Source organism: Rhinopithecus bieti, unplaced genomic scaffold (genome assembly GCF_001698545.2).
Source record: "Rhinopithecus bieti isolate Rb0 unplaced genomic scaffold, ASM169854v2 scaffold_8035, whole genome shotgun sequence".
Taxonomy (NCBI): Eukaryota; Metazoa; Chordata; class Mammalia; order Primates; family Cercopithecidae; genus Rhinopithecus; species Rhinopithecus bieti.
In genome coordinates this window covers 595,293-610,568 of record NW_016806092.1, presented here as the reverse complement: position 1 = coordinate 610,568, position 15,276 = coordinate 595,293, and the positions used below count along the sequence as shown (strand labels likewise).

Genomic DNA, 15,276 nt, shown 5'->3' with positions numbered 1-15,276 from the left:
ATATACACACACACACACACACACACACACACACATATACATATACACATATTTACAGAGAGGGAGACTTTCTCTTATATCCCCTACTTTTTAAACACCTGTTCTTCCTGGTATTTTCAGAAGTTCATCTTTTCCAGAGAATACGCTTCAGGACTTCTATCAGGCTGGAAGAAGCAATCCAGGACTACAGTTCCTTCTTAAACAAACTTCCCATAAAATTTCCACATTTATTTTCTACTCTTTGAGGTACCTGGTACCCAATTTCTGAGCCTTTCTGGGGTTTGGTGGGGGCAAATGGATTTTCTTCAAGGCTTTACCATAAGCTTCAGCTTCTTGGGTCTGTGGTGTCTGCCACCACACTCAGTCATCATCTCCTTTTCTAAAATTTTGTAGCTGTCATCTCTAGTTCCATTCTTTTGTCCTAAGGGACTGTGTATCTGCTCAATCTGCCAACTTCTAGACCTGTAATTATTCAGTAGATCTGATTAGGTAGCCTGAAGAATCTCAGAGAGAAGCTCCCTGAGTCTGGACAGAGTAGCCACATACATATTTAGCAGTTTTCAGTTCATTTATCAAAACTGTTCTAATCATAGTAAAAAACAAAAAACAAAAAAAAAAACAAACAAACAAAAAAAAAAACAAAAAAAAAAACAAACAAAAAAAACACATCCTATTCTCCAGTCTAAAAGGGATTACAATTAGGAACTGAATAGATTTTAAAATGTAAGAAAATTTTACTATGCAATAGTTGCTCACAACCTATGCACAAGAAATAAGTAACAGAATACTCTTAATATGTCTAAGTCAAATCACCGATCATCTTCAAACTAATAATGAAAGCCCATTTAGGCTACCATTAATACCACTCAGTATTTCCTAGAAATCAATTAAGTTTAACATATCTTTTGAATTCTCTTTCTCTTCTTTCTTAAGACTGAGTCTCACTCTGTTGCCCAGGCTGGAGTGCAGTGGTGCAATCAGCTCACTGTAATCCTGAACTTCTGGGATAGAATGATTCTCCTGCCTCAGCCTCCTGAGTAGCTGGTATTACAGGTGTATGCCACCACACCTGGCTATTTTTTTTAAATTTTTTGTAGATATGGGGGTCTCACTATGTTGCCCAGGCTGGTCTCAAACACTTGGCCTCAAGTAATCCTCCTGCCTTGGCCTCCAAAGTATATGATTATAGGTGTGAGTCACTGTGCCAGGCCCTTCTTTGAATTCTCAGGCAGTTTTACTATTCTTTGTTATTGCTATTATTTACTTAAAATAAAGTTTATTTACTTGATTTCATTTTTTATCTTAGTCCGAACTTGCAATGCCTTCAAGATTTCCTGTTTGCCATATAATTCAATTACCCTAACCAAAATCAGGAGAGCCAGTGACAGGTGCTTAAATTGCAGGTATACCTGGATTGTGCTTAGGATTTAATAATTTACACAAGAATATAGAGAACTGTTTTCAAGTGTATTAAAACACTTTTTAAATCCAAAAGAATCAGTAGATACTATTTAAACTAATTTCTTCATTTTAGATATCACAAATTTGAGGATCAGAGAAGCTAACAAAGATCTTGCCCAAAAAGTCAAGTATCATACACTGAGCAAAGAGACTGGATCAGGGTGTTCGGACACTGCCGTGCCCTTTGTACTACCAAACTTTAAGCAAATATTGTCAAATGGGACAAACGCCAAGTGAACAAGATGACTTTTCAAGTAGAAGTTAAAATAATTAACTTTCCATTCAAGTTGGAAAGTTCTAGCATCTGAGATCCTTACATCTTCTTGCAGGCATGCGTTCTCAGATGGTTGGTCACTACCCATGGTAGAAATTTGCCCAACACCATTGCTTTGCAAATTTGTCACATTCATTTTAGCCTTCAGAAGAATTGATCATACCTGTTGTTCCAGAGGTAAAAATGTAAAGACAAGTAGACTTGAGGAGTGAGACAACATGACGGCTGCGTGGCACGGGCTCATCAGATGAGGTGCTCAGTTTTTCTTTGAGTGAAATTATGCCTTGTGGAACTGAATCTTTCATCCCCCAAACACTGATATTTTCTGAGAGGCTTGGAAGGATTTCTTCTACAGTTCCAAGCAAATCTAAAAGCCAAAGGGTTAGGAAGAGGTAAGCAAACCTTAAATCTCAAACCATTCACTTTGGAGTTGTTTTGTTTATTTAAACAGGGATCAAATGTAAATAAAATGCTGATTTCTTTCTCATGTTGGATAAGTAGTATCACAGCCATTTTATGGTTCTGTTTCAACAGGACCAACTGAAAGGGAAATTTAGTTATTGCCTGACAGACCAATGCAAGCAGTCCAATTCAGACTGAATTTAAGAGACTCTATTATTAAAATTATGGGTTTTCCCCTGCCAATTTTTAAATAAAGCTATTTAAAACTCTGTCTGAATCTAAATTCAGGATACTGCACTGAACATTTTCCTTGAAGTACAACTCGGTAGCTAGTTATTCCAAAAAGCTGTCTGTAGGTTACTCTTCAGTTTCACTGTAATGCAAAACATTTGGGGGAATCTCCTGACGGCTCTGAAATTACATGATCATTGTGGTTTAGAAATCATTCCAAAGCCAAAAGTTAAGTGAGTGGGTACTCCAAAATGGAGGAGGCTGGGAGAGAGAGGCAAAGATTGAGAAATCACCTACTGGGTACAATGTTTACAATTCACACTTTGGGTGATGGGCACATCAGAAGCCCAAATCTCACCATTAAGAAATATATCACCTGACTTCAAACTATAACAGTAACCAAAATCAGCCATCGGTACTGGTACCAAAACACAGATATGCACCAATAGAACAGAACAGAGCCTCGAAATAATACCTGCCAGTTATCACATCTACAAGCCTGATCTCCCCGTCTTTGACGAAACCTGAGAAAACAAGAAATGGGGAAAGGATTCTCCTATTTAATAATATGGTGCTGGGAAAATTGGCTAGCCATTAACGTAGAAAGCCTAAAACTGCGATCCTTTTCCTTACTCCTTATTACGAAATTAATTCAAGTTCCAAAATGCACCTCACAAGTTTCGAAGGACAACCATAATATAATAATCAACTATAAGATTGAAAAGGACCTCACATACCATAAAAAACTCTAGAAGAAAACCTAGGCCCAGTACCATTCAGGACATAGGCTATGCGACAAGGACTTCAAAATGAGCGAGCCCTGAAGCACCACCAAAAGCAACGCCCAACAAAGCCAAAATTGGAAAAAAAAAGTGGTTAAAATCTACTCGCTGTTTCTGGGGAGGGGGGGGAGAGTGGAAGGACGGGGGGGGGGGGGTTAGTCGATCTATATTGAAACTAAAGAAGCTTCTGCCCCACAGCAAAAGAAACTACCATCAGAGTAAACAGCGCGAATCCTACAGAATGGGGAGAAAATTTTCTGCCGAATCTCACTCATCTGACAAAGGGCTAATATCCAGAACCTACAAAGAACTCAAACAAATTTACAAGAAAAAGCAAGAACAACCCCATCAAAAAGTGGGCCAAAGGATGATGAATAGACATTTCTCAAAAGAAGCACATCATACAGCCCAACAGACACATGCAAAAAATGCTGTCACTCATCACTGGCTATCAGAGAAATGCAAATCAAAACTCATAAATGAGATACCATCTCACCACCAGTAGAATGGCAATCATTAAAAGGTCAGGAAACAAAGGTGCTGGAGAGGATGTGGGAGAAATATAACACTGTTTACACTGTTGTGGGATTGTAAACTAGTTCAACCATATTGGAAAAACAGTATTGGTGATTCTCAAGGAATCTAGAACTAGAAGTACCATATGGACCCAGCCATCCGATTACTGGAGTATATACCCAAAAGGATTATTAAATCATGCGCTATGAAGACACATGCCACACGTATGTTTATTGCGGCACATTCACAATAGCAAAGGACTTGGAATCAACCCAAATGCCATCAGGTGACGACGGGTTTAAGAAAATGTGGCACATATACACCATGGAATATTATGCAAGCCATAAAAAAGGATGAGTTTCTGTCCTTTTAGGACATGGATGCAGCTGGGAAACCATCATTCTCAGCAAATATCACAAGAACAGAAAACCAAACACGCATGTCTCACTCCATAGGTGGGAACTGAACAATGAGATCCTGGACTCAGGGAAGGGGAACATCACACACCTGGGCCTATCATGGGGAGGGGTAGCAGGGAGGGATTGCATTGGAGTTGATACCTTGATGTAAATGGATGAGTTGAGGGTGCGACGAGTTGATGGGTGCAGCACACCAACCTATGGCACAAGTATACATATGTAACAAACCTGCACGTTATGCCATGTACCCTAGAACTTAAAGAAATAATAATAAAAAAGAAATATATCTATTTAATAATCCTGCACATGTACCCTTTGAATCCATAAAAATAAAAACTAAAATTAAAATTAAAAGCAATTAATTTGTACTAGGTACAGGTCAAACAAATTTTAAGTTAAGTGAGGAGATTTAGAGATTTTCTCTGGATCACGTTAATTAAAGATAAAAGCCTTTGAAAGCAAAAGGGGCAAAAGAATGCCTTCCAGAAAAGGCAGTGAGACCCATGGTGCAAGGGAGGGTGTGACTGGCAGGCAAGAGTAGACCCTCCATCAGCAACTGTAGGATGCAAGGCCTGGGCAAAACCAAAGTCGACCAGATAAGAAGGAAGAGTAGAAAAGCCTAAAGAATTGGTGTCTTCAGGCCTGAAGGACTTAAGAATCCTGGCAAGGTCAAGGGCCTGGGTAGCAATTCAAGGTTCAGAAAGAAAAAGGGTCAAGTTTCTTAGGAAGGATCCGCTACAAGGATAACAAAGGAGCAGCTGTTGAGGTAAGACTATGTTGAGTTAATCTGTGAAACTGAACCAGACCTTCTTGATTTGCCCATTAACCCAGGAAAAAAGTATCATCTGTTCAAGAGGGGAGTAGTGGTGGAAAACAAGAGAGACAGAAGGTGGGAATGGGTCCTTGATAAGGAAATAATTAAGCACTGAGGTACCCAACACTCTATGGGATACAAAAGAAACAATGTCATCATTCCTATACAGCCTTTTGTGTAAGCAAGTGAAGCATCATTTTTTTCTCCAGAGTAGAGAGGCATGCAATTATTTATATTATTTAAATTCTTTTTAAATTAACCACTCCCTTACTTTAGCATGGATCTCTGACATGAAGTTCAACTTTTATATTCTACATGGCAACTCTGATTTTATTTCCTTATTTCTATAATATGCTATACATTCAGAAGGTCCAAGGGATTTCTGAGTGCTATATAGGTTATCTTAAAATCTATATTAATATCCTTGGGGATATTAAACAGTAGTACCCCACTGGCCTTTTGGAGGTAATGCAAGGAAAGTCAAACATTACTGGCAACTACCAGAAGCTAAGAGACAAGAAAAAAATCTTGGATACTTCTGTGGGATCTTGACCCTGCTGACACCTTTATTTTGGACGTCTAGCCCCCAGAACTGTGAGAAAATAAATTTCACTTGTTTTAAGTCACCAAGTTTGTGATACGTCATTATAGCAGCCTTAGGAAACTCATACATCAAGCTCACAAGTTGGTGGATGGTAGAATTAGTAATCTAACCATAGGCTAATTAACTCTAAAACTATAAAATTACCTCATAAAAGAAATAAATGGAGAAAAAGAAAAAATAATGGTGCTAAATGTAAAACAGATCCAGATCAGCCAGGCCTGGTGGCTCATGCCTGTAATTCCAGTTCTTTGGGAGGCCGAGGCAGGTGGATCACCTGAGGTCAGGAGTTCGAGACCAGCTTGGCCAACATGGTGAAACCCCATCTCTACTAAGAATACAAACAAATTAGCCAGGCATGCTGGTGGGTGCCTGTAATCCCATCTACTTAGGAGACTGAGGCAGGAGAATGGCTTGAACCCAAGAGGAGGAGGTTGCAGTGAGCTGAGATCGCACCATTGTACTTCAGCCTGTGCAACAAGAGCAAAACTGTCTCAAAAAAAAAAAAAAAAAAAAAAAAGACCCAGATCAGAATGCTCAAGTTCTGTACATGAAAATATGGACCTTTACACCTAAAGTAACTATATATTTTCCTAATTTTTAAGGAAAATTTTAAAAATAATCACAAGATACATTCTGCTTTGAGTTTGAATTCAGAGTTCTGCATTACACATTTCGTTGGAAACATAAATCAGTATCTGGTTCCCTCAAAAGGCCAACTGTCAGTCATTGGGTTAGTTCTACTATAATGCAATACATTGGGGGAAAACTCTTGATTTACTGTCATGAAATCTGTAACCCAGATTGATCACAAAGAAGCAGCAAGAGAAATATGTCAAGTGGGACTAAGCAGTTTATAAATAAAACCTGTATGAAAGTAGAAGGCAACACAGAAATAAGGAAGTTGATATGTAGCAGAAAGTGGGGTTCACAGCCTGAAGATGTCTTATTAATTTTTATTTCTATAACAAAGCTAAGTAAAATGTAAGAATCCAGGAAAATGCCTAGTTCTACTTAACACACCTATCATGCTGCTGTATACAGATTGCTTTGGCAAGATGTCAAAAACCACCAAGGATGATGGGAGGAGTGACAAGTCAGAAACATGAAAATGCTGTATAAGCAAAGGGTCTAGACTTTATTTTTTAATGTTAGTTCTAGATTTTGTTGTAATGACTTTTTCTCAGGTTTTGAACTTGTAAGTACAAATCTCTGAACTGACTCATTTTATTACTTTAATTTCAAAAAATCTCATCTGGAATGAGAAATTTCCAGCACAAACTTTTATATGTTCTTACTGATATGTATGTCTAAATTGGGAAAATAAGTGCCGAGAAAGTTAAAATATGATTAAGTGTGGTTCCAAATCTTTGTTGGAATTGTAGAGCCCAAAGAAACTAAGTATTTACCAAGAGTGATACCTTTTACAGCAAGGAAAAAGGAAGTGAGAAGGTTCCTAGGAATCAGAGGAGATACAATGTCATTTCTTTCATAAGTTAAAATTAATTTTATTTAGGTGAAATGCTTAGAATTCTCAAACAGAATTTAGTGTAACCAAATTATTTCTTCAAGAGTGGTAGGAAATGTGGGTGAGGATAGAGAAAGCTAAAATAAAACTTTGAAAAGTCATGTAGGGGATAAAAAATCATTATCACTGCCAGTCTTTCTTAATAAAATGAAATCTTGGCCAGGCATGATGGCTCATGCCTATAATCCCAGCACCTTGGGAAGCTGAGGCAGGTGGATCACCTGAGATCAGGAGTTGAAGAACAGCCTGGCCAACATGGTGAAACCCTGTCTCTACCAAAATTACAAAAATTAGCTGGATGTGGTGCTGGGCACCTGTAATCCCAGCTACTAGGGAGACTGAGGCAGGAGAACCGCTTGAGCCTGGGAGGCGGAGGTTGCATTGAGCCAAGATCATGCCACTGCACTCCAGCTTAGGGGACAGAGTGAGACTGCGTCTTAAAATATATATATATATATTTTTTTCATGTCCTTTAACAGTAAATTCTGAATATTGTCTTGACACAAAATAGCATTTGTTTAAATACTTTAAGGAAATGACTTTGTCTCATGAGGATTAATGCTTCAGTGAAATGTATTACCATTGATACCTGTAGAATTGTAAGCATCTCAAAAGAATGATGTATGTTCTCCTCCATCCTTCTGTTCATTCTACCTGGCCACATACCATAGGTGCTAGATAGATCACTGGTTACAGAAACTGAACTTTGTACCATTTTGATCGTACACTACTGCAAGAAAATGAGACAGCTGGATTTTCTGTTTTTTTTTTTTTTTTTTTTTTTTGAGATGGAGTCTCCCTCTGTGCTCCAAACTCGAGTGCAGTGCCACAATCTCGGCTCACTACAACCTCTGCTGCCCAGGTTCAAGCAATTCCCCTGCCTCAGCCTCCCAAGTAGCTGGGATTACAGGTGCCTGCCACCACACCTTGCTAAATTTTGTATTTTTAGTAGAGACGGGGTTTTCGCAATGTTGGCCAGGCTGATCTCGAGCTCCTGACTTCAGGTGATTCATCCACCTTGGCCTCCCAAAGTGCTGAGATTATAGACATGAGCCACTGCGCCCAGCCTGACAGCTGGATTTTCTATGACCTTTAACAAAGTCTACATTGTAGGCATAATTTCTATTTTCAAAGAAGCATGTTCATTCAAAACTTACATATTTTTTTCCTCCCACATGCAGTGTACTTTATTAGGTGGGGTTGCAAGTACAAAAATGTTAATTATAATCCCTGTATAAAATCCTTTAGCATTTATTTTACAAACTGATTTCTTGTTTCTTCATCAACATTAGATCTTATTCACATCTTCAAGACTGCAAAATATATGGGTAAAAATTTTATATATCCCTCTAATATGCCATTAGTATGAGTTATATTATTTATGCTGCACTAAAAACTATATTATTCTACATAAAACAAGCTAATACTTTCAAAGATATGGGATGGGAATTGATTGATTATAGCTGTTAATACATTGGTAAGCATTTCAACTTTAAACTTTTAGGCACTAATAAACCTAATATGAAATTGAGCTACAAATGGTTAACTTTAGCTTTCCATACTGCAAAGCAACATTAGAATTCAAAGTGAAATTAGAGATCTTGCCACATGCTTATAGTTACCATCCTATTGTGTAGAGCAGTTCAACAGGCTTGTCACATGATGCACGGGTAGCTATGGTCTCTAAGAAAATTGATGCTTAAATGAACAATGTCTTCAAACAATTCATATTGAGCTATAGATATTAATACTTCATATAAGGTCCAAAAATTCACTTTATCATGACTAATATGTCAGCTATTTATACAAATATTAGTTTATTAATAATCATACTAACTCTAGGGAATATGTTTTATCTTCATTTTAAGGAGACTGAATATAAGGAATTTGAAGGCAATTGAACATTAGAAAAAACTCACTGACCTGCGTAAGTTAATACATGATAGAGTTTGTGTTTTCATTCAAATGTACTAGACTTCGAGATCTATCCTGTTAACTTTGAGACCTATACTACTACATTGCCATTCATTACCTGTATCTTTAAAATCAGTTATCTAAACATGATTTATTAAATAATTCTTCTCTTTTCTTGGTAACTCAGGCTGTTCCACTCAGTTCTCTGTCTAGTTTTGTGATATTATAATTTTCAATAAGTATAGCTTTAAAATATCTTTATAGAGCTGGTAGTATTAGTAATTTCTCATTAAACATTATTTCAAAAAATTATTTCCCTATTTCACCCATTTTTCAACACAAAGCTTGCAATTAGGTTGTCAAAAACCCATTGTTCTGATACAGTTTAGAAGTTAAGCTATTTGACTTGTTTTTCCTGTTAGTGGATATTATATGTGCTTTAACAACAATACTCAAAGAACGCTGGAGAAAATGGCTTATTTGACTTAGTTTTCAAACTGTATCATTTGTGAAGTTAAAAATAATTTTAGATTGCTTTTGCTATATCATATCTTTCCTCTTGATATAAAATAAAAACTAATAATAGTGTTAGAAAAATATATCAAAATACATATTTGGACAGCTTGCAATACACTGCTGTTGAAATCAACATCTGAAAGTCATGTTAACCTGATTAAATAATTTTATTCGAACACAAGCTGATTAAACTTCTATTCCTCTTGGATTTTTCATGTATTGCTTGCCAAGATAATTTAAAGATTTGTGAATCAAATTGCTTATGCATCAATCATGTTATATTCAGTTCTGACAAATATAAATTATTTTTCCTTAAAAATATAAGGATTCAACATGAAGTGTTGGCTTTATTATTTGTTTATGGGAGCAGGAACTGGAACCTGTGAGAAGGGAGTGAAGAACAAGAAAAGTTAACACCTGGAATACAGGAAAACTGCCCAAGAATGGGTTCCAACTTACACTGTGGACCCCACCGGCTTAAAAACAAAAACATACAGTTTCAGGAAAACACTGGAATTCTGGATTGATTCCCTAGAGTATAGGATTTTTAGCCAGAGAGTCTGGATTCAAACAGCACTTCTGACACTTGCTAGTTGTGTGACCTTGGACAAGTCGCTTCATTTATCTGAGTCTCCCTCTCCTCTTTTGAAAAGTGATTCCATACAACTTATACAGTTGTCGAGATAATTAAATGAAATATATAAACCATTCATTATGGTGCCTGACCCAGAATTAGTCCTCCTTAAATGGTGTCTGCAGGGGTTGTTGTTGTTATTACTACTACTGTTGGTTGTGATGATGATGATGATGATGATGATGACATACAATGAGCTCAAGCTCATTAAATAGAAAGTTGAAGGCTGAAAAGAGGAGATCATAGACCCTGGAAGGGAGAGAAACAGATTGGGAACCCAGGTCCTTAAATGGGAGAAGTGCTTCTAGTGATTCTGACGTGTTTTGTTTCCAAGTCAGACCATGCTCTTCCTCTTCCTACCCAAAATAACCAGGCAGGGTGAGCTGGGGCTCATTTAACATAGCAAAGTTCTCAAGGAGTGAGATATAAAATTGATGAATAACAGAAGCACAAATCTTTCTATTGCAATAACATATTTTTCTCTGACATGATTTAACTGGCCTGAATATATGCACACAAGTTTCTAAGTGGGTTTATGTGTTTTCACTCTCAGTTGTTCCCACATTTTTGAGGGGAGCAGATGGAATATTATTATAACATAATTTATACATTATATTATAACCAAAATTACACAAAAAAAGAAAAAGTCAAACACTTAATTTGATGGTATTTCGAACACATCACCTGTTGTCAATGAATAATTATTACTGAAATGGCACAGGAAGGCATATTGCATCTGGCTTGCTATTTTTCAGTAAGAAAGGGGTGAAATTAGAAGAGTAAATGCAGACGAAAGCCATCTACAGACAGACTCATTAGTAAGTAAATGATATATATATTTATATATGTTATATATAAATATATAAATACACGATAAAATAGCTATATATACACACATGCTTTATATATACCTATATAATACTATATATACCTATATATATACTGTATACTGACCGCGGTATATATTATATATTTAAAAGGCAGTGAATACTACTAAGGTAGTATTTCTGCAAGACTCTGACCCCATCAGGGCTATTTCCCTCATGACCTCTTAGTTATTAACAGTAGAAGAACCCTCTTCTTTTTGGCCAGAGAAGAGCTAGTGACCTCACTCCAAACCTGTATCTGAGAGCATTCCAACCTTGGCCACTGAGGGCTAGGAAGTAGTTATGGATGTACTGCTACTGGAGAGGAAAAGAAAGCTGTTTAAAGTCAACTCACTAGGGTTGTGTAACACACTATGTGGGTTTCCCTCCATACAACAAATCTCAAATGAAGAGACCTGGGCAAAAGTGACTTCTTACTATGGGTGGCTGTCTCTGCCATTATGTAGTTAAAAATAATGATTGCATCCATTTGTTGGATATACTTTATGATTCTGGTGTTCTGTAGGGTTCTTTACATTTAATTCACACAAGACCCAATGATAATCATTGATCAAACCTATGTGATATAGCCTACTACACACCTAGGCTGTACGATATAGCCTACTGCTCTGCTCCTAGGCTACAAACCTGTACACCATATTACTGTGCTGAAAACATTGCAGGCAATTCTAACACAGTAATACGTGTTTGTGTATTTAAATATATCTGAACCTAGAAAAGGTACAATAAACATAGAGAATTATAATCTTATGGGACCGTCATCACATATGCATTCTATTGCTGGCTTTATAATGATTTTGCCTTCTATTTTTAAGTTATACCTCCTGGAACTGTGTATTCAGGCATTTCCATGTAGCTTCAAATAATAGTGTAGTTTGAAAGAGAACCTTAAACATATTGTTTTGGTACATTTTAGAAAATTCTGTTTTCATAAGTTATATAGAACCAATTCCAAACAGGTTTCTTAGGCCACGCCAGATAATGTGCACTGTGATAGGTGAAGTTTCCATCATGGCTGGTATCTGATAACTGTCTTTAGGAATAAGCCAAAGGAAAAGGTTTCAGCTAAACCACCAGGTAAATGCTATTATTGTTATTGTCACTAGCAAAAATAAGTTGCCATGTACTCAAGGCTAACTAAAAGGTACTCTCAGTGGTTTGGGGAGACACAGGATTTTTACTTCTTATGAAGAGAAATCTGAAATGCTTCAAAATATGTTGAACCACAAAATAATATCAAATCTAATTTGAAAGAGTTCAGGGTAATTGAATATTTTTTTAAAGGTCTCTATTTATAATTATAATGATTTAACATGTGGTGTATTAAGAAAGGATGGAGAATAAAATATATACTATATGCAAGTAAATCAGAAACCTTGTGGGTGCCTACTATGTCTAAAGCACTTTGTACCTTTTGGGAGTGATGATTAGTAACACTGACATCAACACAACAAGGAAATCCCAACCATATCACCACCCTCGAAACCACTTACCAAATGAACAGTAGAGTGGACAACTTTTTGCAAAAATATGCAAAGTAAATTAAAAGTTAGCAAGTGTTCATGTGTATCTCATAGTTTTTATTATGCCATTCATTCACTCATTCATTCAGGTAATGAATATTTGTTGAATATCTCCTTTGTGATAAGTCCTGAAAATTTAGCAGTGAACAAAACAAATTTCCTCAGTTCAAGAATTTACAGCCTACCGCACAACTAGATGGAAACTGAACAACCTGCTCCTGAATGACTACTGGGTACATAACGACATGAAGGCAGAAATAAAGATGTTCTTTGAAACCAATGAGAACAAAGATACAACATACCAGAATCTCTGGGACACATTTAAAGCAGTGTGTAGAGGGAAATTTTAGCACTAAATGCCCACAAGAGAAAGCAGGAAAGATCTAAAATGACACCCTAACATCACAATTAAAAGAACTAGAGAAGCAAGAGCAAACACATTCAAAAGCTAGCAGAAGGCAAGAAATAACTAAGATCAGAGCAGAACAGAATGAGATAGAGACACAAAAAACTCTTCAAAAAATCAATGAATCCAGGAGCTGGTTTTTTGAAAAGATCAACAAAATTGATAGACCGCTAGCAAGACTAATAAAGAAGAAAAGAAACAAGATTCAAATAGATGCAATAAAAAATGATAAAGTGGATATAACCACCAATCCCACAGAAACATAAACTACCATCAGAGAATACTATAAACACCTCTATGCAAATAAACTGGAAAATCTAGAAGAAATGGATAAATTCCTGGACACATATACCCTTCCAAGAGTGAACCAGGAAGAAGTTGAATCTCTGAATAGATCTATAACAGCCTCTGAAATTGATGCAATAATTAATAGCCTACCAACCAAAAAAAGTGCAGAACAAGATGGGTTCACAACCAAATTCTACCAGAGGTAGAAAGAGGAGTTGGTACCATTCCTTTCGAAACTATTCCAATCAATAGAAAAAGATGAAATCCTCCCTAACTCATGAGGCCAGCATCATCCTCATACCAAAGCATGGCAGAGACACAACAGAAAAAGAGAATTTTAGATCAATACTCCTGATGAACATCGATGCAAACATCCTCAATAAAATACTGGCAAACATCCAGCAGCATATCAAAAAGCTTATCCAACATGATCAAGTTGGCTTCATCCCTTCGATGCAAGGCTGGTTCAACACATGCAAATCAATAAACTTAATCCATCATATAAACAGAACCGAAGACAAAAACCACATGAATATCTCAATAGATGCAGAAAAGCCTTCAAAAAAATTAAACAGCCCTTCATGCTAAAAACTCTCAATACATTAGGTATTAATGGGACGTATCTCAAAATAGTAAGAACTATTTATGACAAACCCATAGCCAATATCATACTGAATGGGCAAAAACTGGAAGCATTCCCTTTGAAAACTGGCACAAGACAGAGATGCCCTCTCTCACCCCTCCTATTCAGTGTAGTGTTGGAAATCCTGGTAAGGGCAATCAGGCAGGAGAAAGAAATAAAGGGTATTCAATTAGGAAAAGAGGAAGTCAAATTGTCCCTGTTTGAAGATGACATGATTGTATATTTAGAAAACCCCATCATCTCAGCCCAAAATCTCCTTAAGATGATAAGCAACTTCAGCAAAGTCTCAGGATACAAAATCAATGGGCAAAAATCACAAGCATTCCTATACACCAATAACAGACAGAGAGCCAAATCATGAGTGAACTCCCATTCACAATTGTTTCAAAGAGAATAAAATACCTAGGAATTCAACTAACAAGGGATGTGAAGGACCCCTTCAAGGAGAATGACAAACCACTGCTCAATGAAATAAAAGAGGACACAAACAAATGGAAGGACATTCCATGCTCATGGATAGGAAGAATCAATATCGTGAAAATAGCCATACTGCCCAAGGTAATTTATAGATTCAATGCCATCCCTATCAAGCTACCAATGACTTTCATCACAGAATTGGATAAAACTACTTTAAAGTTCACATGGAGCCAAAAAAAAAAAGCCCACATTGCCAAGACAATCCTAAGCAAAAAGAACAAAGCTGGAGGCATCATGCTGCCTGACTTCAAACTATAATACAGGGCTATAGCAACCAAAACAGCATGATATTAGTACCAAAACAGAAAGATAGACCAATGGAACAAAACAGAGACCTCAGAAATAATAACACACATCTACCATCATCTGATCTTTGAAAAACCTGACAAAAACAAGAAGTGGGGAAAGGATTCCCTATTTAATTAATAGTGCTGGGAAAACTGGCTAGCCATATGTAGAAAGCTGAAACTGGATCTCTTCCTTACACCTTATACAAAAATTAACTCAAGGTGGATAAAGACTTAAATGTTAGACCTAAAACCATAAAAACCCTAGAAGAAAACCTAGGCAATATCATTCAGGACATAGGCATGGGCAAGGACTTCATGTCTAAAACACCAAAAGCAATGGCAACAAAAGCCAAAATTGACAAATGAGATCTAATTAAACTAAAGAGCTTCTGCACAGCAAAAGAAACTACCGTCAGAGTGAACAGGCAACCTACAGAATGGGGGAAAATTTTTACAATCTACCCATCTGACAAATGGCTAATATCTAGAATCTACAAAGAACTTAAACAAATTTACAAGAAAAAAATCAAACAACCCCATCAAAAAGTGGCAAAGGATATGAACAGACATTTCTCAAAAGAAGACATTCATACAGCCAACAGACACATGAAAAAATGCTCATCATCACTCGCCATCAGAGAAATGCAAATCAAAACCACAATGAGATACT

At 36.7% G+C, this 15,276-nt stretch overlaps 1 protein-coding gene across 2 annotated transcripts in view; it reads right to left on the bottom strand.

The window, feature by feature from the left end:
- SLC27A6 (solute carrier family 27 member 6) overlaps positions 1–15,276 on the bottom strand; it is a 69,317-nt gene that overhangs the window by 50,658 nt on the left and 3,383 nt on the right. For both annotated transcript variants that reach the window (XM_017874733.1, XM_017874732.1), the window contains one exon: positions 1,899–2,102. In XM_017874733.1, the coding sequence (XP_017730222.1) occupies positions 1,899–2,102 (204 nt within the window). The remainder of the gene's footprint in view (positions 1–1,898; positions 2,103–15,276) is intronic.